Raw genomic sequence first — 27,536 nt, forward strand, 5'->3', positions numbered from 1 at the left:
ATTCTAAAAGCAACAGGCAACTGGTGCAGAGAAGCCAGATTTCGGGCGGTATGGGAAAAACACTTACTCCTGGTCAATAGTCTAGTGGTAGTATGATTTATGGCCTAAACGGCCTCTCATAAGCGTGCAACAACATTTAGGTAGCACATAACAATGCTGAATACAATTGTTTGTACAGATGCTCATGGTACCTTCAGTTGTTTGGAAATTGCTTCTGAGGAGGAACTGGACTTGTAGAGGTCCACAATTTTTTTTCTGAGGTCTTGGCTGAGTTGTTTGGATTTTCCCATGGTATCAAGGGCAGAAAGGCCGTGGCTCTAAAGGTAGGCACTTAAATACAGTCACATGTGCCAATTAACTCCTAATTATGACAATTGGCCAATCAGAAGCTTCTAAAAAGTCATTACATCAATTTATGGAATCTTCCAGACTGTTTAAAGAGACAGTCAACTTGGTGTGTGTGAACTTTTGACGCACTGGAATTTGATATAGTGATTTAAAGCTGAAATAAATTTGTCTCTAATCAATTGTTTTAAAATTACCTCTGATGTGAACAAAGTAGATGTCCTAATTGACTTGCCAAAAGAAATGTATGGTAACATGAAATGTGCGGAGTTATGAAAAACTGAGTTTGAATATCTTTAGCCTAGGTGTATGTAAATGTTTGGCCTCAACCGTACATTCGTACATACAGACATTTATAGTTAATTTTGTTGAATCTCAAAATTGTTCCCAAATTGACCAGCTGTTGAATAAAGACATTTGTTGCAGTGATTGATAGCACCTCTGTCTTTTATTTATATTACATTTTCAGATCTTTTTTTAAAGGATCTTTTTTAGAACTTTAGAACTCTTTCTTTACTTGAAATTATTCAAGATAAGTCCTTTTTCTCACAGATGAAGGAAAACAAGATTGTGCACTTTTAATGCATGGTCTTACTCTATTATAATATTGAATCCCTTCGCACAGATGCCAAATCTTCCCAATCCTTGCCCATTTAGGGGGTACCCTATTTAAAGCATCCAAATCTCTGTGAGCATCAAATGAGCAAAAATGTAATTATCTTGGCAAAAAAGCAAATATGAACTTGTTCTTTTTTGTTTGCAATGAAATACTGAGAGATCCCATATATAAAACAGGTTAAACCACACATGTTCTGGATCAAAAACTCCTTGACCACCAGTGCATAAAATGAAAGGGTGGACATGCAGAACTGCTAAAGATCTATGAAGCAAAAAGTAAGCAGTGTACCCTGTGTCTCCAAATCGATCAAAAATGTCTAAATTGCTGTAGATCACAACATAATCATGTATTTCACTACAAATCAACTGTTTTGACTTTTGCATTATTTTCAAGTGGGAATTACAAGCTTTCTGTCTGTACAGTGGTCAAAAATATCTAGGGGTCCAGAAACATATCCAGTATTTCTCAAAAAATGAATTAAATGCTTTTTGACCATTATAAAGCATATAAATGTGCCCCTTATGGTGGTCTAAGATGAAACACTGATATCAGATTGAAAAAATTATGCAAAACATTGTGACACAATGTGGTACACGTACCTAAATGTGTAATGATTAACTCTCCTGTTTTTCTGTATTCTGCAGTATGTAATGTCTTGTATGGGGATAAGACGACATTAAAAGAATATTCTACCGTCCACTGAAACATTTTGTTTGTTTAAGCGTCATGTCAAAGCCAAAGCATGAAATGAACACGACTGAGCTACCAATGAACGCTTACTCTACAGTGTGAAATGTCCTCATTATAAAGTAGCACTAACCTATTCAAAAGACACTCATTTTCAAAAATAACGCATATAGCCAAAATATTTTGAGCAGTAATACTTTCTAATCGATGATGAAATCTTATCTGTGTTCAATAGGCATTGTTCTCCTCCAGAGAATCAATGCTGTCATTCTCCTCTTCTGACGTACTCCAGAAAACAATCTCAACTAGGTCTATCAGCAAACATATGGCTTAGCTATGCTCAGAAGTTCTCAATCATAATAATATTTTCCAAAAAATTACCGAGCTCAACAATTACGTTTCGCCGGGTGCAGCGTCTTTTCCTGCTATCACAGAGTGAATGCGTAAGGCAGCGGTGATGAGACAAAACTTTTGGTTACGCTGTGCATGTGTGGTATTACACACAGCTATTTTGGAAGGTACCCAGGCATCACAAATGAGTGTATATTTCACAAACAGATTGTCCAAGACTATATATGACCACTCAGTCTCAAAAGGGTCATTTCTACGCGTAAAACCAATTGTAAGGTTGTATATTAATTCCATATTTAGTCACAGATACTGACAGTAGAATGGCATGGTATAATTTCAGAAAAAATTGTTTTGTTTATTTTGTTATTCAGTAAGCAGCGTTTTCACTGCTGTATTGGTACATCTTGTTGGGTTTATCTTGTTGCTATACAAATTTTTAGTGGTGAAAGAATATTTTTATGAATGCCCAGTGTGTCATATGTGGGGGGTGTAGTTGCAGATGAGGGAGGGTGTCCTTGTGAAATGGACAAGCTGCGGTGGTGCTTTGATACTCCATATTCAGCATAGTTGTCCTGTATCGTCTACTAATAAAACTAGAACACAGAGTTTGTGTTTTTAATTCATAGTTTGGTTGCTGTTACGACACGGTATGGGGTCAGACCATAACAGGGTGAATGATGGGAAATGGATAGGAAATGTTCTGCAAAAATATCAGTAACTCCGGTCCCTATGTGCCTGTCCAAATCTAACTGAATGCTGGCTAGTCTTCAAAGGTTACTGCGCACGGGGCAGCTTTGAACGCTGAACTTTGGACAGTTAGCTCATAGTCGGAAACTAAAAGCCTGAATAGCGTACCCACTATGGAGTGTTAAATCTCCAACCATAGTAGCTTCAAAAACAATAAAGTTAAAATGACAATGTAAACTTATGTCCTAATGGAAGGATTTTTTGTCCAGCTGGGAACATACTAACTTAGCGGAGTACTATACGGCAAAACATGAGTCAAAGTAAAAAACGAGCATGCAATCAAACACTAAATCCAATCAGCAAACAAAGCAGAAGGGCTCGGCGAGAATCGGAATCGAATATGAGAGCGAATGGTCAGAAACACAAAATCACAGGGCAAACAAACTAGAAGGGCTAAGGAATGAATCGGAGTCGAAGGAAACGAGTCAGTGGTCATACACAAGATCAAATCAGCAAACAAACCAGAAGGGCTAGATAGAAATCGGAGTCAAAGATAGGGTCAAATATGCGAAGTCGGACGAAGCTATCACTATACACAACACACCAACCACGAGTTTGAAGAGCTAGTCCCCACCGGTAGGCAACAAACGGCAGCTTTTTCAAGCCATGCAACCAGATGTGGAAACGGCCAATTGTATGACAACCGCAACGAAGAAGACACATGCAAAAGTAACAAATGTAAACACAAACTTATGACTGGGGTCGTTACAGTTGCAAGAGCAATAAATGTCTGAGTTGAGCAATGTAGATGTGCCGGCATGACGACAAATATTACAGTTGACAAAGGAAATGGACAAATGCAGCTTCACATTACAGCACATATACTCAAACGCCACATCCTCACCATGTCACCTTTACAAGAGTATGTAGAATGATCACTCTGCAAACTTTTTCTTTTTAGCAGACTGGACTAATCATTTAAAAGAACAAATGAAACTGTTATTTTCATGTATTATGCAGAATTCAGACATTTCAATTTTAAAAATGTTTTAACCTGGAATCCAATGTTAAAGCCTCATCTTCTCTACCCCCAGGTTGCAACAAAGACTTTACCTTTCTACAAAGACTACTTCAATGTTCCGTATCCACTGCCTAAAATTGATCTTATAGCTATTGCTGATTTTGCTGCTGGTCAGTATACAAACCAAATTTAAATCATCATTGTATTGACAAAGTTAAGGATATGTACTAATTTCTGACACGTGTTGCATTGCTCTTTAGGGGCCATGGAAAACTGGGGCCTTGTAACATATAGGTAAGTGGTCTGTCCTATAGGTTTGTCTGGCTGTGTGTCTGTTTCTTTGTCTGTGTATGAATTATTTTTAGGGGAAACAAATCCTTATTTATCATTTTACATAATTGGTCTATACAGTGCAAATGGTGGTATAGGATTTTTGACAAGTGACAGATATTTATAACATTTAAGAAGTCAATAAGCAGAGTTGTGAAACCAGCAGTACCTTAAAGTAGCAGGTTATCTCATTATTATTGTTGCCATGGCCTGGCCAACATTGGCTGGCAACTTTAAAATGATCCTGAAACATTTTTTGTTTTGTTTTCAATGGAAATGGATAATTGTGAACATGCAGGTTTCAAATGATTAATTGTTGGTAAGGACTTCCTCTGTTGACTTGTTGACTTCTATCCATTGTGGACTGGAGTTTTGTGGATAGCATCCTTAGAGGTGATCATGTTTAGAAAATTAAGTCTTTTTTTTTGGACAATTTGAAGCTTTCATTTTTGGTGTGAACCATTGCTTTCAATAGTTTTTTGTGGGCATGGCACAGCATTTGGAAGATCCAATTTACTTGAGCAGTCCATTTATTGGTAATATCAGTTTTTTGTCTTCCTCAAAACTCCTGTTTGAAGAAACTCATGGGAAAAAAAAATGTTTGTAATGAGTTCATTCAATGTTACAGCTGTTAGGAGGCATGTGTTTATGTGCAGCTGAGTATACATACTTGTTTTATTTTATGTTTGAAAGTGAGCGGTGAACAGTGCCAAAGTAGAAATGTGTCTTATTGTTTACTCCAACAGCTAACACATTTTTCTCTCTAGGGAGACAGCCTTGCTCATTGACCCCAAAAACTCCTGTTCTTCCTCACGTCAGTGGGTGGCGCTAGTGGTGGGCCACGAACTAGCACACCAGTGGTTTGGCAATCTGGTAACAATGGTAATTCTTCTCACATGAATACCCTTCATGCAAAATCAGAAGCAAACATTCCTTCAGGACAACTACCATTTAAGAGGATGCATACCTGATACCTCACACTGTTGGCAAATGAAAGCAGCAGAGCTGATTCATCTCCTAATTTCAGAGTGGTGTGTTCAAATTTGGTACCTCTGTTTTTTTAATTGGCAGGGGCTCCTGTAAAATTGACATATTTCGTAATCATTATAACATTATAATACCTTAATCATGTCGTAACAATGCTTTCCATCACATACTGCTTTTCATAATTCTACTATACTTTGTCACTTACTGTTTGGTGCTAGAGTTGGTGGAAGAGTGTCAGGATTTGTGGGAGTTTGGAAAGTTTGGAAGAGAATTGTATTGTACTTTAATTATTTGAGTTTTTCAAATTCATATTATACACAAGACAAGACAAATTTTCTCAGGTGAAAATCTCTTGCCATTAGGGGACAGATGGGGAATTATCCACTTTTCCCTCCGTTAGGTTAGGGTTAGAGTTTGGCCATCTTCTTGCTGACAGGACGTTTTTTGTGTTTTTTCGCCCTCTCATGAGCAAGCCTAACTGTCGTTAGATAGTTTGCCTCATTACAAATCTGATTACTAATTACAGCCAATATCTAAAATTAACACACAAATCAGCTGGTGCATATGAAAATGATTGAAAACCTAGCCAGGAGACAGAGTCACCCAGATCATGGAGGGAAAAGAAACAACATGACTTAATTCCATAGTTTGTGGGTATGCAGGTGGCACAAGATTTCCTTAGTACTTGGAAACTCTGGCTGAGCAATCTCTGATCATTTGTCCATTGCATTTAAAGAAAAATTAACTACATGCAATAGGAAAACAAAAAATAAAAATGTGCAGACCACAAAGGCTGCATCTCAGACGAAAGGCAGCATTTGAAGACAGCATTTTCAATTGATCATTGATCATTGATGGTGGCATTACAATGGAGTTATTGTCTAGAACATTAGTTGCATGAAAAAATGAATGCTTCATTTGATTACAGCTGAACAACTGCTGAAGCAACTACACTAAACTTTATTCATAAACTTCACATTCTAGTTAAAACTTACGCCTTACACCAAAATCTACACTTGCGATTTAGAGTATTGATATAAAAATTACAATCATGGTGAGCTTTACTCACACATTGTAGAAGTTCTATTCCAAAGCAATGCTACCCAACGTTTCCTAAATTATTTCAAATAACTTGCCCCTGTGTTTTTTTTCATCTTACCATTAGAAGAAAATATGGTCATGCAAAGTTTGTCTCACATGAAAGTGTCAAATGCCTATCATTTATGGTGGAAAACTTCAATTCAGCTATTACACCTAAAAATGTATAAAATATCTGCACTCTTATTTTTGAGAATTTTCATGCACGAAAAGCACATAATGAATAAAATGCATTATTATTATTATTACGTTTACAAACTAGTGTCACAATTAAGATGTTTTTATTACTTTATATTTTAAAATAAATTATACTATTGTTGTTATTTGGCTAAAATTTCTGACCAGGAAGCATACAGTACATTACTTGGGCAAACATATGTCTGGATATGCTTGTAAGTTTCAATATTCAATAGGCTTAAATATTTGGCATTTTAATCAATTTATTCATTCATTCACCCCACCCCTTTCTACGGTGTAAATGATTGTAAGTTTTGTGGTATAAATGTGTGTTTGTAAATACGAGTGTTATATGCTGCTAGATTACTTAAATGTCCCCATGTGGACATTTTTCTATGTATGCACAGTATCTATTTTACAATCAATATTTATTTTAAGTTGGAAATATACAATAACTTTGCAACCAAGTGTGAACGTACTTTCTGGAGTGCAAGTTTACATCAGCTGTTTAAAGCATTCATTTAAATGATGTTGTCTTCTATGAAGCAATTTTTGTTATTTGACACTTTAATATGATGCATAAATTACCACCTCAGATAGTAAGATGAAACACAGGACCAAGTTACTTGAAATAATTTATATGTATGAGCTAAGATAGCCACAATAGTGAGGACAACTCACTGAGGACAACTCTCATCAAATAAATCAAAATGATGAAGATCCACAGGAGACAAGAATAGGGCATAAGAGGTGGTGTCTGTGTGGCAACCGCTCGCCTGTGCCAACAGAGACGAAAAAATTGTTGTGAAGAGCTTCGCTTTCTAGCAGCAGCCGTTCAAAATCACTTGACCATACAACTCGAACTATCCTTTTTGGTGAAACTGAAATGTGTACATAATGTAACCCCATTCATTTAATTGACGTAATGTTATTGATCCACATCATATATATGAGTTTAAACCGGTGGTGATACCTCATTTAAATGCATAATCCCTAATTATAATATGTGCTGATACACTAAGATGTGTATTGAATCCCTCCTATTCAGAGATCTTGTGCATCCATCACACACAAATTCTGTGGCATTGTATTGATGTTTTTCACTATTAATAACCACAACTGCTGGACAAGACAACAACTGAGTTAACTTCCACTGAAACCTTTTTACGTCATCTACCCATAAGTGCATTGCACATCTAAAATAATGGCAACCTCCAAGTCAAAATTTCTATTAAAGGTTGGGATTTTTGAAATAACTGAAATCTTCTGCATGGCATAGTTGTGGCCATTTGCAACATATGGAGCCCTGCAAGTCTTAACAGACGGGGTTCCCTTTAAAGATAGTCAAACATGAATATGCAAAAATTGTGGAAAAGTTATTTGACTACACCTCCTTTAAATCCTTTTTCCTACAAAAAAATCAATATGGGATTCATGACACGTGCAGATGTTTCTTTTTCTGAATATCCCTGTTGTGTGAAACGATGAATGCTGAGTGTTGGTAAATTTTATGTGCAATTCTCTTCATGTGATTAGCATAAAGAAATGGGCATGAACAAATACAATGGGGAGAATTATTGATTTTGGTACTGGAGCATTTGTGATGAAGTAATCGACAAGATAAAGAAGTAAAAAACACAATCACTCAAGTTTGGGGCTTTGTGTGGATGTGTGAAGTTGTTTGTGAATTTGTCAGAAGATACAGAAATTATTGGTATAATTATGGAATGTTGTTTTGGGCTGAGAGTCTATGGTCATTGTGGTTATTTCTGTATGAAATCCTTAAAAGTGCACAGTGCTGTGTAGGTATTGGGGCGTGCCACCTCACCAAGCCATAACTTCGCAGGATGTCTTTATGCCTGCAAGTTGTATTTGCATATTTATTTTTCTTATGAGAAAAATAACATCTTGCTTTATGGTTCTGCAGTTTATATTGCACAAGTTTGAATTATTATTTTTTTAAACCTTTGCCATTTACCCTGACTGCAGGAGTGGTGGACACATCTGTGGCTGAACGAGGGCTTTGCATCCTGGATTGAGTACCTGTGTGTGGACCACTGTTTCCCTGAGTATGATATCTGGACACAATTTGTGTCTGCTGACTACACCCGAGCACTGGACCTGGATGCACTGGACAACAGCCACCCCATAGAGGTACTCTTCTCACTCTAACTTGTGCACTTCTTACCGAACTGTTGAGTTATGCTGTGACCTTAAAGAAAGTTTGTAGTGAAAACAAACATGCCAGCAATGCTGCAAGTAAAAATATAAATGACATATGTTTCTTTCTCCAACCTGTTGTACTCCAAAAATTGATCACTCATATCATTCACATTCATTATTCCTGTGCACGAGTGAAGCTTGCACAAGAGGGGGTATTGCTATCACTCGTGTATGTCTGTCTGTCTGTTTGTAACAGCCATAACTCCTACTGTTTTGCTCTGATTTGGATGAAAGTTGCATATAGTTTGACTATTGGCCAAGGCCCTGAATTCAAGAATATTTTTTCAAATCGGTCTTAAATAACTATTTTTAAAATACTTTTTCACCAATGTCATGAACATCAATGCTCAGGATAAACATTACGCCTTTAGAATGCATGGGGGCGATACTACACTTTTTGAATACACCATGGTACAGTAAATAGGACTACACTGCACAGATCAAGAACATGAGAGCTTGCTACCGATGGCTGGTAAGGTAACTGTTTGATTGCGACTAACTTTAGCCTAGATACTGTAATGTTACAAAGAAATTGGAGATAAGATTGAATATTATCTTGGGACATTTGTTGGGTCATCCTTATAACCACCTACCCATTAACTTTATTTAAAATTAAAATATCCTAACCTTATAAAACTAGAAAAAACAGAACAGGGGTTGTTATAGCATCTAGCGTTATAAAGCCTTAAACTGAACAGTTTAAAACAGGTGAAAATTGGCCCAATTTTGCTTCTGCACAAAGGAGTTAATAATTAACACTTTGAGAGTATGCTTTTTGCAATGTTTTGTTTTTGCAGTGCATTAGAATATTCCGTTAATAATTTCCTAATCATATACTTTTCACTTCAAAGAAGTGGTTCTTAAAATGTTTTATATCTGAACAAATTTGATATTTAGTGTCTTTCATGGACCCATCAAATACACATACTAGCTTAACCTAGTGGACTACAGACTCATTTAGGGACCCACCTCATACACTCTCATGACCCATTTTCGGTCCCAACCCATAATTTAACCCCTTTGTGCAACCCCCCTTGTGGCCAAGATGCCAGTGTCCTGACATTTCTGAACTCAGACTTAAATTGACTCTGCAACCAAACTGTGGGCCATATTTTCTAAGGATTTGTGGGGCTTTTAGAGACGCTAATGAGAGAGATACCGTTTTACCATATTTCCTAAGGGGCCGCACCAGAGGTTTGCTCTGGAAAAACCAGAGAAATACGGCATCCCTACAATTTTCATGTTCGGGTTAATGCATATGTATTTTAAGGAATTCTGATGTTAAACCGCAAAAATGGGAGGAGAGAATAGAAATGTATGCCTATCACCTTCTAGAAGTGATTTATCATGGCCGTAGCAGCACAATTTAATTGCGTCTCTTTTTTAAAATCTGCAAAAAGTGGGTATTAACTTCTCTCTAGCACAAGATCAGCATGGCCATTCATAAGACGAGACATTGTCAGCGTGTTAGAGTAGGGGAGAATCGCCATAAATGTAAGTTTTCAGATTTTGCTTTTTTATTCAGAAAATATTTAGCTGATAAAATTTTACTTCAAACAGCTTTGACATGTTGATAGTCATTCGCTTTTTGAATTACACTCATAACTTAATCACGTTGGGTACAGTTAAAACCCAGGTACACGCAGTCCGTGTTATATTCTTATCACCTAGTCGGTATGATTGTATCGGAGGTGTGGAATAGTTGTAACAGTAAATGAAAACGCCCTATAATGTGCCGATGCAGGTTTTTTCCTGCTTGTTCTAATGTTAATCAAGGAAAAACATTTCCACTTGTAATGAGAGACCACATCCTCAGATTATGAAGCATGGGGCTTTATTCATGAAAAAGACTGTGTGAACAGTGGCGCACAAGCAACTTTGTAATTTATTGTGAGATTGTGGTGATGTCCAAATAGATGAGGAAAGCTGCTTTTGTTTGCTTCTTAACATCCAGGTAAATGTTTACAAAGCAAATAGCTGGCTATACAGTTTAATCTGGTGTGTGCATATTATAAATGCCTGTGACTAGGTACCTGTTTTCTTTCCATCAGTCACTTAGAGCAGAGGTGCACAGCCCCGGTCCTGGAGGGCCGGTCTGTGTGCTGGTTTTTGCTCCAACCAATTACCTTAGTTCTAGTTTTCCGACAGCTCTATAAACTACGTTGGTTCACTCCTGTACTCGAGAACAGTAAAATATTCAGGATACACTTGCAGTCTGTGGCTGTAGCTGCGTGCATAGACAAATGTCAGATCAAGGTATGATTGAGATACTTCAATAATTAAGTGCAGAAGTTGGCACAAAATCCTGAAACGGATCGGGCCTTGTGCACCGCTGATTTAGAGCATGCAGAACATTTAAAAAAATTTTATTTAAAAAAAAAACTGAAGTAACTTAAAAAGCCAAAAACACTGATGAGTAAAATGTATTTCTTTAATAAATATCAAACACCATTTTGGGTTCCAACCCTCATTTCTCTCTGGATGGCACTCTGCAAACATACATTTATACAAACGGGGCATCATGTTTTTTTGTCACCAAGCATCCATTTACCACTAGAGTAAAATAAACTAAGTCTTTAAGGACAGAAAACCTTTTTTAATGATGTATGAATTGATTTATTTCAAATAAAAATAAAGTGGAGACAGCGACTCTGGGGATGGTTGGCTATTGGGTACGGAATTAAACAAATATTAAAACGGTGTTCTGAAGTTTTTTTTTACTGAGACATGTTAACATTTAAAGGTGACAATGCCTATTCATTGTACCCATGGATCCAGAACAACTATCCAGAACTTGACAACAATGATGCTTTCCTGCCTTGCAAAATAGGCATCATGGTAAATGGACTGCATTTATATAGCGCTTTTATCCAAAGCGCTTTACAATTGATGCCTCTCATTCGCCAGAGCAGTTAGGGGTTAGGTGTCTTGCTCAAGGACACTTCGACACGCCCAGGGCGGGGTTTGAACCGGCAACCCTCCGACTGCCAGACAATCGGTCTTATCTCCTGAGCTATGTCGCCCCTCATGCCTAGTAGATATGGCCCTATGAGTGTAAACGACAAACTCTGCATTCTAGCTTTATTAGTACCTGACAACTATGGCAACTACGGAATTTGTAAGTACCATCATTGTCGCGTAGATCGTCCATTTAACAAGCACCCCCTCCCTGCAATCTCATCTGCAACCATACCCCCCAAGCATAACACACTGGACAACAGCATCTATCTGGGAATTCAGGAAAATATTCTTTCACCACCAAAAATTCATATTCCGTCATAGCAACAAGACAAAACTAACAATAGCCCTGTAGGTATTGTATGACAAATGCTGTTCGCTGAATAGTGAAATAAACAAGTGAAATTCTTGTGTAATTATTCCACGTCATTCTACTCTCAATAGGAGCTACTTAACATGGAATCAGTATGCAAAATATGTAGATTGCCTTGAATAATCTGTTCATGAAATAACTCAGTTGCAATGCCTGTATACCTTCTGAAATAGCTGTGCGTAAAACCACACGTTATTTATGCCATTCTGGGCCTTTCCAGTTCATTGTGGTTTGATTGACAATTATTTTATCCAGTGGAGGACTGTGTAAGCTTTCCAACAATGTATGACGTGCCTAATTGGATGTCTGGAACAGCTTTTTAGGTTGGAGCATAACAGCAAGTTCGGTCGCATCCTCACAGTTTTGTGTTCAACTACAGCAGTGGTAACCAACCCTGTTCCTGGAGATCTACCTTCCTGTAGTTTTTTGTTTCAACCCTAATTTGGCACACCTGACTACTGATTAGCAACTCAACAATATCTCTGGGTATTGAATGAGGTGTTCTTTTATTAGAGTTAGAGTGACAACCTACAGGGTGTAGATCTCCCAGAACAGGGTTGGTCACCACTGAGCTACAGGGTTAGCAGGGAAAGACATACCCAATGAGGTGTAATTTTTGTTGATAACATATCTTCACCAAGCTGATATGGATATATGGGCAGAGCGTCAGAAGAATAAAGCACAGGAGGCTACTCTCAGCAGCATTAATTATCTCAACCTGTGCAAGCATGGCAAATACTTACGTATTTTCGATATGTAAGTATTACTGCTTGAAATATTTTAGTTATACGTAATTTTTTTGCAGCCTTTGCCTTTGTCATATTTATTATAATGTTATATTTGCATTGGTCATAGTCGACAACTGTTAGAATTGCTAATAATGCTAATGGCTAATAACTCTTTTCATAGTGGCTCATTGTGGCCAGCTTTGTCAGAATTCATACCACTCACAATGAAATTGATTGTCTTGAAAATAGTTAACACTATTCTCTAAGGATATTCCTCATGCTGTAGCCTAATCGCCGTAGCCTAAGGTGGCTCAATCATGCATTCTGTTTGATATAGGGCTGGGTCATATACCATGACGATATTTATGGAATGCAATAAGTTGTTGCCATGTGGTGGTGCATTGCTTTTCTTTTTGTATTTTTCTTTTTAATTATACCTGATGTGATAGCCGCATGAAATTTCCAGAGAAAAAAAGTGTAACTGCTTATCTATTGGGTGTTGATAAGGCAGTCAGTCAGCAGCAATGTCATACAGCTTCCATGTGATCTTGTGATATGTTTTTTATCAGTACTACATAATTATCTCAATAATCGATTATTGTTGTGGTATATCACCCAGCCCTAGTTTGATGCACCCGTTTGCTGTGAAGCTAGAACATTGCCAGCACTTTTCTGATGGTGGAATATTATCTTTTTATTGTGCATAGGGGTATTAGCATAGCCTCGTGCATGGAAAGTACTTATTCAAATTTACCGTGTGCTGATATTATAAATAGCGACATTTGTGAAACGCACTACAGAGAAACCCTGAGCATGCAGCGAAAGATTACATAATGTAGAGTACAGAAAGTGGTGTTTTATTGAATTTACAGGAGTATATGTAGTGGCGTTCCTTTGAACAAAGCCACTTCTTGTGAGGTCGGGGTAGGTAGCATAAGCTCAAGGCATGTCCATAAATCCATAAGCAAAAAGAAAAATATTCCAAGGTGAGATAAGATAAATGATAATAAGGATGGTTTATTGACTGTCAAAAATAAAGAAAAAAGACATAATTAACAGCATGACAGGGTTAAAAAACTGTTTGCCTTCTAGCCCCTAACCTGCCCTTTCACCCCTATACCACACACTGATATACTCTTATGGGCTCCTAGCAGATCATAGGTGATGTCGACATAAGTCTTACTCAAAAGGGCTCCTACACACCAGCCCCTAATTGCCTAAGCATATAGCGTGCAATTACTTTAATGTAAACAACGGAGCCAATAACAAGAAGAAAATAAACATTTCCTATCAAAATAATACTTTCAATAACTACTCAATGTTCAGACCATATCTGAAGAACTACTGTTTTACAGTACATGTATCTTCACAACTAGTATACATTGAATACAGATAAATATACAATTGAATATCTTACGATCAATACATTTCATGTTTTGGATACATCCCTTTTTTGTTGTTTCTCTTTTTTCTTTGATGTGTATATTTAATGACATTTTGCATCAACAGTTCTTATTTTAATTACTTAGTAATTACATATTTAAGTGTGTGTGCTTTTGCATTATGTCTGTTGCACTCGGTCCGGTATAATGGATTGGTCTCGGTAACAACGACTGGTGGAGAGAGCACACACACTTGGGTTGCATTAACTAATCAGCCCAGGTGCTTAACTTGTTGGCGAAATCCCCCAGTGGCCATGACGCCGGCGTCATGAGATTATTCAACTCAGACTTTTGGTGCTCCTAACACAAATTCTGTGTTCTAGCTTTATTAGTAGATGATTAGGATGACTATGCTGAAGACAGCGTTTCTAAGCACCACCGTTGTCGCGCCTGGGTGATCAGAGCACTAATTTAGTCAGGAAAATGGCGAGCATTGTCGGGGTGAATGGCCTGTTCTTGTTGTCATGTCATGTCTTGAGAGGATATCCAAATGCTTCAAACTTGGAATGGAAGTTGCCACCATGTCAGGGCAAGAATATAGTATGGGCTCAAATTAGTGCCAAAAGTATTTTGTATTTGTAAGCAATGACTTGTGCTTGAAACTTATGGTTTGTGTTTGTACTCTGCAAGTTGAACCTGTAAAAAAACGTTGTGTTTGTGGATCTAGATTTTCGTGAGGGGGGATGGTCACATCTGTAAATTAAAATCTACATGTGTTTTGTGATCTGAAGTGGTTTATTAACATTTGTGAACAGAAAAAGTACGAATGCAAAACAGTTTTTACGTGCAACACTCCCTCTACATGCAACGCACAGTTTACCAGAAGAACACAAAATACTTTTGGCACTAATTTGAGCCCATAGTATAGAGCTAACAAAACATGTTTTACAAATACTCTACCAGACTCCACCTACAAGATTCTCACAAATGTGCTGAGGATTTTCTCAAATATGTCCCAAGTCATTTGCCTTCCACAACAGCAGGTGGCGGTATGGGTCTATTTAAAAGACCCTTTAGTCTCTGAAGGGAAGAAATGGAAATAACCAGAGTTGCAAGGTCCACTTATAATATGCAACTTTGGGCTTTTTTTTTCCTCTTCCAAAGTCACATTTTGTATTTGCAAAAAAAGTTCCGTTACGTTCTTTGGTTTTGACTCTGAATTAGGTCCTTACATGTACTGGAAGACTGAGAAAAATTTGTGATAGGTCTGTTCATAGTCTGGTGAGGTGTGCTTTACTGAGTGGTACACCGAATGTCCTGTGTTGCTTATACAAAAATGATCTGAATCAGAGTTGTGAGTGACCTTTTTTCTGCGATCTCATTGCGAAAACTAATGGCTGAAGTATGCAACACGCTACCCATTTAGATAAGCTGAGACATTTTGGAACAAAGTACTGTGGACTGATGAAACAAATTTTACTTTTTTGGCCACAATCACTAAAAATACATCTGGAGAAAAACAGGAAATGCTTTTAAAGAAAAGATCATTAAGTATGGGGCTGGGTCTGCTTTGCTTTAGGGTTGTGTGGCAGCCAGTGGCACAGACCACTTCCATTGTGTGGATGGAAGGATGGGAGAATGGATTCAGCTAAATATCAAATCTTAGAGGCTAGTCCTAGAGACATTGAAGAAATGAAAGCTGAAGAATTTGGATATTAAGATAATTGATCTAAAAGTAACTCAAAATTCAACCATGAACCAATTCTAGGAATGTTTAAGATTTTGGAATTGCCTTAATGGTCCCTAGATGTGAATATTTAAAACAAAAAATATATTTGGAACTCAAATTTGCCGTGTAATGCTAAAAAATCTAAGAGGTGTTACTGCCCGACAGGGTCCCCACGCTTTTGCCCATGCCACATTTTCTGGCATGCACGTGGGCAAAGCAGTCATTCATAAATACTTATGTATATTTAAAACATACATTTGCATATTCCTAATAAGGTGCTTAGTCACCCTAGCAAGTATAGTTGAGGCCCAAAGTTTACATACACCTAGGCTAAAGATATTCAAACTCAGTTTTTCACAACTCTGCAAATTTCATGTTAACATACATTTCTTTTGGCTAGTCAATTAGGGCATCTACTTTGTTCACATCAGAGGTAATTATGAAACAATTGATTAGAGAGATTTATTTCTGCTTTAATTCACTATATCAGAATTCCAGTGGGTCAAAAGTTTACATACACCAAGTTGACTCTCTTTAAACAGTCTGGAAGATTCCAGAAATTGATGCAATGACTTTTTAGAAGCTTCTGATTGGCCAATTGCACAACTAGCAGTTAATTGGGAGTTAATTGGCACCTGTGGCTGTATTTAAGGGCCTTTAGACCCACTGCCTTTTTGCACTTGATACTATGGGAAAATCCAAGCAACTCAGCCAAGACCTCAGAAAAAAAATTGTGGACCTCCACAAGTCCGGTTCCTCTTTAGGAGAAATTTTCAAACAACAGAAGTTACCACAAGCATGTAAACAATTGTAAGCAAAAATAAAAATCTTGGGACCACACAGACACTGTATCGTTCAGGAAGGAGATACAAATTAATTCCCAGGGCTGAACAAGCTTGGTCTGAAAGGTTTAACTGAACCTCAAGGTAACAACAAAGGAACTTGCGAAGGAGTTGGAGGCATCAAGTACCAAAATATCTACATCCACCATTAAGAGAATCCTACATTGCTGTGGCCTGAAAGGCTGTCGCGCAAGGAAGAAGCTCTTGCTCCAAGACTGGCATAAAAAAGCCAAAATGAAGTTTGCAGTTGATCACCAGGATGAAGACCTAGCCATTTGGAGGAGTGTTCTCTGGTCAGATGAAACAAAAATTTAAACATTTGGCCATAATGGTCAGCGCTCTGTATGGAGGAAAAAGGGTGAGGGTTAGGGTCTAGACTAAACTGTCAGTGTGAAAACTACCTTGAATAGTATCATTTGGTTATATTTTTTTCTCAAATTGAATGTTAAATTGCATGTACATAGAATGTATTGTGGGAAGTGGAGTCCCACAAGGATCGGTGCTGGGACCACTGCTCTGCCTCATTTATATCAATGACTTTGACAGGAACAGGAAATTTAATTAAATTAGCAGAGAATACAAAATTGGGAGGCCCAGCTAATAGTTTGGAATCTACTGAAGTAATCCAAGACAGAATCCTGAAGTGGGCAGAAACCTGGCAAATAAAATTCAGTATAGCTAAATGTGGGAAATAAAAATATAAGGCAGAACTAATTTTTGTGGGGAAAAAAATTGCAATGTGCAAAATTTCAAAAAGACTTTGGAAAAAAAATTGAGCAAAGTGTTTATCAAATCCTTTCAGGTTCTAGGCACTGTGCTGTAGCAGTAAGTAAAGCCAACAGAATGCTGATATATATAGCCAAATGTATTGAGTGTAAATCCAAGGAAGTTATCTTATACAATACATTTCTTAGGCCACACTTGGACCAGTGTGTGCTGTTCTGGGGACCTTACTACAAGAAAGATGGAGAAGCTCTGAAAATGGTTCAAAGAAGGGCAGCTAAATTGCTTTTTTATGAAAGATAAATGCAATGAGGAAATACTTAAGATGCTTATTCTCTTCAAGTTTAGCAAAAGGAGACTCAGGGGATTTTTTGAGGCTTTTAAATTCATAAAGGGAGTCAACAAAGTGAACTATTCTTCAAGTTGAGTTTTGTTGGTAGAATGTGGAGACATAACTGGTAACTTTCGTACAGACATTAGGTAGCATTTTTTCACATAGAGAGTAGTCACTGTGTGGAATTGCCTGCCAGGTGATGTTGTAGAGGCAGAAACTGGGATTTTGAAGGCCAGGCTACAGTGTTGGTTACTATCTAGCCTGTAGGTAATCGGAGCACTAGGTACAAATCAGTTTGGAAAATGGCGAGCATTGTTGGGCTGAATTGCCTGTACTTATCTTTATGATATATTATGTTATTTTATGTTATATTATTTGATTTTTTTTCTTTTTTTGTAATGCAGGTGGATGTGGGGCACCCATCAGAAGTGGATGAAATCTTTGATGCCATATCATATAGCAAAGGAGCATCTGTGATTCGTATGCTGCACAACTACATAGGAGATGAGGTAAGGAGCTAGGATTCAGATTTGGGATTAATAATTATCAAAATGTCACATACTTGATTTTCATTTTCATATCTTTGATATAAATTAATGCAACATTTCATTTTAAAGATTTTGTGTTTGTGTTTGTTTTTTTATGTCTATGCTGGGATCATGGCCGTACCCAGGGTTTTAGAAATACCGAGGTCCAAAATCCAAGCCCACTAGGGGACATTTTTTTGATTTCCCTGAGTAGCCTGGCTGGCTACTTTCTCTCAGTCCCCTCATCTTGTCCTGTATCTCTTCCCTTCCCAAAGCTGAGCTTTGATTGTTTGAGGCTTTTCATTTTCTTCTCTGTCTCAGTGAAGAAAGTAAACGCAGGGTTTGAATTTGAATAGCATCGTAAACAATTGGATTTGGCTGGCACGTTAACACATTTTCATGTAAAATGATACTTAATCTCAACCTTAACAACGACAAGACGCTATATATCTTTACCTTTCAAAATCTAATGATTATATTGTGTACACAAGTATTTACCAACCTGTAGTATGATAGAAAAATATACGACAAAAAGCACAACGTTATTAGTGTGCATTACAAATCGATGCTGGATTTATTCTGAAATCCAAGCATGAAACATAATTCCCATTGATCACAGGCAGAAAGCGCCATTTAGCGGCCCGGATGTATAAGGTTATTATCCTACCGTGAAATGAAATGAGCTGACGTTACGTATTCTAAATGAAATATTTGCAATGCAAATAAAAAAATATATAGGGGTAGCCTACCTCTTTATAACACGAATTCCAACCTTTTACACAAACACTGAATTTAAAGTAATAGTCTCGAAGATTTTCATTAAAATAAATGTCTTAAGTCACTATCTATCGCTGAATTAGGTAACACAATGGTGATTGAGCCTATTATTATATTAATTTATATTATTATTATTACAGTAATTTATGATTAAAGAACTGGGTGTCTGTGGCGACATTCCCGGGAAAAAATCACAAGCGGCGCATAGATAGTGACGCGTTTTCCATCACCCATCAGTGGTTAGTCTGCCAGAGAGGGTAGGCGGAGCTAACGCAACAGGCTTGCTCTTCAACTGACTTGTGTGTGAGCGGTGTACTGTTTTTTCTGGTGTCTGCTAGCGTTAAAGGTGGGGGGGGTTATGGAACCCTAATAAGTTTTGTGTAACATGAGAGGTCATATTATTTGTTGATGTCAATGTAACATTACTAAATTACATAGCTATTTACACAGCTAACGCTAGCTACCGGACCATGTCAAAAAAGGCAACATTAGTTTAGACAATGTTGCGCACAGTATCCATCTCTCATATCAGGTAACGTTGCGTTAGCTCGCTAGCTAATGTAATTAACACAATCTAATGTCAGCTAACAATTAGAAAAAACGCTAGCTAACGCAACCGACCGGTTCCGACCTCGCAAACCATCTCTCGAATGCAATGCTACCTTGTTGCAATGTAGCTAAATAAAGGCCAGATGAGATCAATGATTCGCAAGGAGACTGGATGCTACTAATTACTGTTTATCTTCATTTTTTTCAATGCAGCATTGCATCCAACAGGTTTTTCAAAGTTCCATACTATACCAAAACTTGTTCTGTGCATCTAAACACAAGTGGCATTCAGGTACTACTCTAGCTCTATGTCCCTAAATACAGAAAGTATTTGTACAGTCAAGTACAGTATACAGTCAAGCATAGAACCCAAGCCAGACGAAATCCCCAACGTGAATTTACCTTATAATTTTTATAAAGAAAAGTCACCGTTTTTAAATCTCAACAAAATGTGAGAAACTATACTGGGCTTCAGACATTCTTGTTTTGCCACTCTCTGTGTTCTGTACTTGATTTCATGTTTTGTTTAGTAGTGGTGCTTCACTTTAATAATTAATGTGGTCTTTCTTAGTGCTTGAAAGTTCAATTTTCTCAGGTTGGATAGCTACAATAGTTTCTGTTCAAATTAAATATGTCCAAAGATTGGATATAAAGATTGTCCCAGATTGTTTTAATATTGACCGCTATAACGCCACCATGTGGCCAATCATTTCCAAAATCAAGTGAATGAATGAAATCAGCAAACAACTGCTTTGTTTGCTGATTGGATTTTGTGTGTGACCGTACGTTCGTTTTTGACCTTGACTCACGATTTGCTAAGTTAGTTGATGTGTTCCCAGCTGGACTAAAAATCCTTCCATCGGGACACAAGTTTTGCTTTGTTATTTTTCCTTTATTACTTTTGAAGCTACTCTAGGTGGAGATTTAACATTCCATAAGGGTTACGCTATTTGGGCTTTTAGTTTCCGACTATCAGCTAACTGTCTGAAGTACAGCGTTCAAAGTCGCCTCGTGCCCAGTATGCTTCGAAGACTAGCCAGCGTTCAGTTAGATTTGGATAGGCAAATAGGGACCGGAGTTCCTGGTCAGTTTTCCGTATGTTTCCCTACCAATGTCCCTTATCATTTACCCTGTTACAGTCTGACCCTAGACCAGGTCGTAACAGTCTGATACCTCTTGCCTTTATCACCCTACATATTTCTGAATCCCTGATTTGTAATAATGGTGAGTGTAGACTATTGTTGGACACTGTTGGGCTGGTCAGTTTGGGGATCGTATCATTTTAATACACTTAATAAAATTATGATCAATATCGAAATAATTCCTAGCATTGAATACTTTCTAAGCATCTACGTTTGGTCTGGTTTAATGAAGGGAGGGATTTTTTATCGTCTAGCTATTAGTTTGGTTATTGCTTTCTAAACAAAATGTAATCAGGTGGTAAGTATAAGCAATTAACAATCAAATGGATCTTTTCCATTTTAAAGCAAGAGGCTCAGATAAGGAATATTCATTGAGCTTGAGAGGAATCCTTTAGCACAAAAATTAAGCCTAATCCTAAATATGGAGCAACCGTCTGGCCAAAATTGAAGATAAAATTCTCTATAGAATCCATCTGGGCCTTGGGATTTTATGGCTTGTGTGGATCCACTTCAAAAATTCAAAAGCATAATCTAATGTTAATTAAGAGTATAGAAGCAGTTGATCAGGCAGTTTAGGTAGGCTGATATTATCTAGATATGTTTGCTTTTCAATAGCTGGGTTATTTCTTTGAGAATTGTACAAATTGTAAAAATAAAAATTTGTAAAATAGTACAAAACTTGGAAATAAACTTATTTATCGAACATGTGGAGTTTTTTTTCCTGACTCAAAAGGAGATTTAGGTGGTGACTAAGCATGGTTGGTCTGGGTGGCCACAGACTAATAGAACACTATCATCATGTTTATGCATGCTTTAGATTATTAAATTAAATTTTATAAATTTTTACGTGGCTAACAAGACCAGAGAAGATATGGTTTGTCAGCATTAATTCATCACATAATTTCTTCCCATTTGAAATCTTGATAATAACTGGGATCTTACTTAATTCAATTAAAGATGTAGGGGTGCACCGATCATGAATTTTTATGGCCGATTCTGGTTGACTGCTTCACAGCATGATTTGCACCAGCGCTTTTTATTTTTTAAAATTTAATTAAATTTTTTATGTGTGTGTGCACAGAATAGTATAGCGTACGGTCCATTCTGCAAGTTCAAACGGAATTATTTCAAATTTCACATTCTTTTTCACTTCCCAGTAGCAGATTTAGATAAAACTGGACTTGCTTGATGGTACAATAAACCTGTAGCCTTGGAATGCCCCATAGACACCGTGGTGAAGCTGCTCGCATAGAGAAAAAAATGTCTAATAAGCCAAAACTTGACAATGAAGCAGTTGCGTAAAATAATCAGAACCAATTGGATTGATGAAAAATATTACGTAAATAAGACCCAGGTAGAAAAAACTGACATTTAATGTCCACATCACACACTTTGTATTGTTTCCAGAAGCCTGACATTTTGGGAAAGATCTTGAAGCAACATTCCAGTGCAGCTTGCACACATTTCACATTTCTTACATCCAAAAACCAGAATACAGAGTGGCCAAAATAAAAATAAACCTGCTGGTCACTGATTGCGTGTTTTGGAGCGCAAACCAGCCATTCAATCAGTGCACTTCTAGATGATTGCCATTACCTTCACAATCATTTAGACCAGGGATCTGCAACTCACGGTCCTCGAGGGCCGAGACCTGCTGGTTTTCCACCCTCTCTTTGCCTGGGAGTCAGGTGTGAAGACAGTCTGGCCAATCAGTAGCACTAATTACCCGGGAGAAAAGAAAACCAGGGCTGGATTTGGATTTGAGGGCCAGAGCTGATGATCCCTGATTTAGACCATGGGACCACCGGCAGCATTTTCAGGTAATGCAATATTCTGTGCCCCAGAATACTGGCATGCTTTAGTTGAAACTTTGAGGGGACATACATAGTTGGCATACTTTGGTAGAAAGCAGTTTTCGATGGAACTGTGCACAAAAAGGTCTGACGAGGTCCGTGGTTATTCATGAGTAACCATTTAATTATATTTGGAAAGAGATATTGCTATTAATTAGGGGTCCAAGCAGCGAAGCTGGTGGAACCCTATTGTATCTGTTAGGATTATTATTATTCTTCTTATTATTATTTTTCTCCGCTAAAAGTGTCTGAGGCTCAGCAACCATAAGTCCTGGAGCAACCAAATTTGGCAGGTGGGTTCCTATGGCCCCCCACTACTCAGGCACTAAAAATCACGTATGTCGGCCAGATGGTGGCGCTATAACGAAGGGTAATGCGTAAAAGGCCATAACTCCCACACCATAAGTTAGATCAACACAAAACTTCATCGACCTATGCATCTGAACGTGCTCTACAACTTTGCCATTGGCACCACCTATGTCCGCCATATTGTTTGCCCGCCATTTAGACTTTAGTTGGGGCGTGGAAGTTTTCTCCGCTAAAATGTCTGAGGCTCAGCAACCATAAGTTGTAGACCAACCAAATTTGGTAGGTGGGTTCCTATGGCCCCCCACTACTCAGGCATGAAAAATCACCTATGTCGACCAGATGGTGGCGCTATAACAAAGGGTCATACTTTACATACATAACTCCTACACCATAAGTCAGATCAACACAAAACTTAATCGACCGATGCATCTGAATGTGCTCTACTACTTTGCTTTTGGGAGCACCTATGTCTGCCATATTGTTTGCCCGCCATTTGGACTTTTTTATTAGGTGGGGTGCAGAAGAGCTGGAGCTCCAAATCTAAGTGTTACGACATCTAGTAAACTTCTTTACGGCAAGCGACATCCATGGCGACGCAAGTAATTCGACACCGTAGGGTCTAGTTTTTATCAGTGAGGGGAGGGTCTGACCGTCGGGGAAGGAATGGAAGACAGTGCCACCCAGAGTGCATGCTAGGATACCAAAAGTTTGTTAGTAAAAGCTTTTTGAGCAAGTAAAAAATTACTTTTTTTGAGCATGATCCATTTGAAGACAGTATCGGGTGAGTTCGTTTAGTCTTTGAATCTGTCATTATGCTGAGAAATAGCTAAACCATTTTATTGATAGGTTCTGAGTTTTTGTGTAAACGCGCGAAAACACGCTGGTATAATGAAACAATGACGGTAGCCTAATACATATATAGTCCGCTTTGTTCCGTTGCTACCATAACATAACGACCTACAGCTGCAGTTTCTCGCTGCAATTACTAATATTGAATATAAACGAAAGACGCAATTTATGCTGTAGTCTGCCAATGTCTGAATAAATAATACGGTCCATTTGAAGACAATATCGGGTGAGTTCATTTAGTCTTTAAATCCGTCTTTATGCTGAGAGAAACCGTATTCTCAATTTAATCTTTAAAATGACTGTAATCTTAGGGTTGTAACTAGGTAGTTGTTTCGTAGGTGACTTACGCCGGGCACCCACCGCACGCGTAGCGTAAGCAGCACGGCGAAGCGGCACGGCGCGGCGCGTAGCGTGTCTCCACTGGTTCCGTTTGTGTCGCGCAAAGGCTTGCTTAAAGCTCTATATTCCTAGTAGCTCTCGCAGTCTGCAGTGGGATTACATCGTGTATTTCACGTTTGTTCACGACTGTTGATTATGGGTAAGTGAATACTTGGTGAGAGACCTTTTTCAGTCTGTTAATATGGTAATATTTTTTAACACATGTAAATACGTGAGAAAGTAAACACTTTAAAGAATTACCATAAGCTTAAATCGCAACGTAGCCTACATAATAATCAATCTCAAACTGCATTAATTTATTTGCTTGGTTAACAAGCGTGCCAACTTTATGAAGAACATGTAATGATCATAATAATAATAATAATAATAATAATAATAATAATCCATAATCAACCATTGGGAATTCCCGTGTCGTCTTGTTATTCACGTCAAAACATTTATAGGATCATATTTAGTAAAATCAGTTAATCGTCAAAAAGATAGCGTAACAGTTTAAACTTGAAGGGATATGAACACCACAACGTCATGAACACCGGAAGCTTTGAAGTACAAGTGCAATAAAGGCTTGCTTACAACTTCATTTATAAAATAGGTGCATTTTCATCGGCAAGACCACTAAATCTGATTTTTTAAAGCACTGTGGATTATCTGATTTTATTAACAAGCCCTTTTTGAAAGCACGGCGAACGAAGACATCAAAGTCAAATAAGCTGAGCAATGGTTGGTTAAAAACTACCTTCCAACACTCAAGCTAACAAACCGCTGCTCGGTGCATTCACTTCTACATCATTCAATAGGCTACGTCTTTCTGTGGTGTATTTTCAAATTTACCCCGCCCCCTCCGCAAAATAAGATAGCGAAACTAAGTTTGCCTTTTTCCCAGGTTCCAGTTTTAATTTTTTTTTTCCTGCCAGGACAATAGAAAAACGAGAAGGCTTGTATTTTTTAGCTGCTTATAAAATATCTGGTGTTCATCTGGTTTTATCTTTCTCCACTACTGCAAGAGGGAACTAGGGACACACCCCCAGTAATATAAGGATGAAATATAAATCAGAGCATGTATACCTAGCATTTTAGAGCATATTTCTGTGTATAAACAGGCCATCGTGACGCGCGACAAGCCGAAAAAATAGAACAGAAGCGAAAAACTACGCTTCAGTTTGCTTGTGTCGCGCAAGCTTCGCAGCCGGTTCGCGACGCGTTCGCATCTGGTGGAGACGACGTCGCCCGCTGTAATAACAGTACTTCAACTACGCTTCAGTTACGCGCGTAGTGCGCTCGCGGTCGATACGCGTGCGTTGGGTGCCCGGCTTTAGTCTTAACTCGTCTTAACTATTGCTTGTATTTTTGCATAGACTGCGTTGTTGCTGTTCTGGTTTGTGTTAGTGTTAATCAGTTTAACCTGCAGGGTCCAAGTTGAACTATGCGGTTGTTCCCTGCACTTGGAATGGTACTTCTCTCTAGGGTTCTCAACACACATGTTCCTGATTATGATTATACACTTTGTTGCACATCGCTCTGGATAAGAGTGTCTGCCAAATGGCTGTAATGTAATGTTATGTAATATTTCGTAGCAACAAGATACAGCAGTGACAACGCTGCTCACTGAATAACGAAATAAACGAGACAATTCGTTTTTTAATTATACCATGTCATTCTACAGTCAATATCTGGGACTAAACATTGAATAAATATACAGTCTTACCATTGGTTTTACGCGTAGAGATGTCCCTTTTGCGAATGAGTGGTCATATATTGTCTTGGACAATCCGTTTGCGAAATATACGCGCATCTGTGACGCCTGTGTCGGCTATCTTCAATAATAGCTGTGCGTAATACCACACCTGTTGCTTACGGCATTGTCGCCCTTTTTAGTGCAATTTGACTTGATTGACAATTCATTTATTCCGTAGGTGAGAGTATAAGCTTTCTAACGATGTATAACATGTCTGGTTTTGCTTTTGGAATAGCGTTTTATAGGTCAGTGTAACCGAAAATTTTCTCATTTGCCAATGTCTAAATAAATAAAAGGGTAGGCTGCTCTGCGCGTAGGTCGCGGCTTGATATCTCGTCTTTTGTTTCGTTTTTTCTCAATGTCGTATTTATTATTTGAAATGTGTATTTATGTGTTATTATTCTCTGTCTCTGAGGCGCTCTGAAATGTGCATTCTCTGCTAAGCTGAGCAATGGATTGGAATATGTGTCTGATGTACTGTTGCACGGTATACCGAAACTTCAGCACTTTTTCGGTACTTAAAAAAATAAACATAAAAATAAACGGTTCGCTATTAGAATTTTCCGACGTTCGGTAGTTTTGTGTCAAATGTAAAAGCCAGGGAACTGTGTCTCCCGCATTACTGCTTGAGAGGATGAAAATTGTAATTTGTCAGAATCTTCGCTAGATGGCAGTAACAACTAAGGTTGGCAAGTGAGGTGACCTGCGCTTGTGCATTCTTTCGTGGTTGATACAGCGCAAGCTTAGACTCAGTTCACTTCAGTAGCAATAGCTGTTCTGATTTGTAAATATTTCATTATAGGAAGATGCTGTATTGTTATTGAAACATGCAGTTTTTAGATCTATTTTAAAGTGAAAGACCTGTTTAAAGATAATTTACTTTACAACTGTTTAGTTTTTGAAATATATTTAATATAGTTTTCTATGGTTTAGTGTTGTAACACAATAGGCCCATGCTTATTGATATGTTGAACAGGCTTCAACTTAAAGGTTGTTAATAAACCAGGTTTTTAATAATCCGTGAATTCGAAAATGAGGTCAACCCTTGTGGACATTACGTTTCTGATCTATTACGGTAATTTCAGTATCGCTAGGTACCGAGTATTGAATCAGTATTGTTTCAATATTAATTATCGTGATACTAAGCTTGGTATCGGTATCAAAGTCAAAATTTTGGTATCGTGACAACACTAGTGCGACGCCTTTTTTAGTTACAGCAGCTGCAGCTGTACAAACACACCAGGCCATATGTGCGTTATGACATCCCATCTAAGTGTTACGATATAGTAAAGGCCTTTACTGGAAGCAGCCAGGGCACGCATGGCGACACAACTAAGTCATCCGACAGCGTCTCTTAGCACAAAATTGGCCGTAAGTCATCAATATTTTATACAATCATCATGATATTCAGTAGATATGTTGGGTGAAGGCATATGATTATGAAAACGAAGCCATTTTAAAATCGCTCCATAGGGGGCGCGATCGTGCCAATGCTTGGACCCCTCCCAACGCCCCTTGCGGCTTTAATTTTTTTTTTTTTATTGTAAATTTTGGCGTTTTGAGCCCTACAAATGTTAGCCCTGCTGATGTCCATCGTGTCGGTGTTAACTACAGCAGATATCTAAAAAACTTGTCAGATCACAGCAAACTATCTAGATGGATTCATGGCACCCCAGGTAAGTGGAAATAACACTTTATTTTTGGATGAACTGCCCCTTCAGTATGTTTTGCCGCTGGTCTCTCAGGGCTAACTCTGGGTGCACGTAGCTTCTGTTTGCATGAAAACGTGCTTCAGAATTTGC

General features: G+C 38.0%; 1 protein-coding gene across 2 annotated transcripts in view; it reads left to right on the forward strand.

Annotated features, from left to right (window-relative positions):
* npepps (aminopeptidase puromycin sensitive) overlaps positions 1-27,536 on the forward strand; it is a 131,334-nt gene that overhangs the window by 47,953 nt on the left and 55,845 nt on the right. For both annotated transcript variants that reach the window (XM_035401028.1, XM_035401021.1), the window contains 5 exons: positions 3,784-3,880; positions 3,971-4,004; positions 4,808-4,922; positions 8,292-8,456; positions 17,999-18,103. In XM_035401028.1, the coding sequence (XP_035256919.1) occupies positions 3,784-3,880; positions 3,971-4,004; positions 4,808-4,922; positions 8,292-8,456; positions 17,999-18,103 (516 nt within the window). The remainder of the gene's footprint in view (positions 1-3,783; positions 3,881-3,970; positions 4,005-4,807; positions 4,923-8,291; positions 8,457-17,998; positions 18,104-27,536) is intronic.

Source organism: Anguilla anguilla, chromosome 2 (assembly GCF_013347855.1).
Source record: "Anguilla anguilla isolate fAngAng1 chromosome 2, fAngAng1.pri, whole genome shotgun sequence".
NCBI classification, from domain to species: domain Eukaryota; kingdom Metazoa; phylum Chordata; class Actinopteri; order Anguilliformes; family Anguillidae; genus Anguilla; species Anguilla anguilla.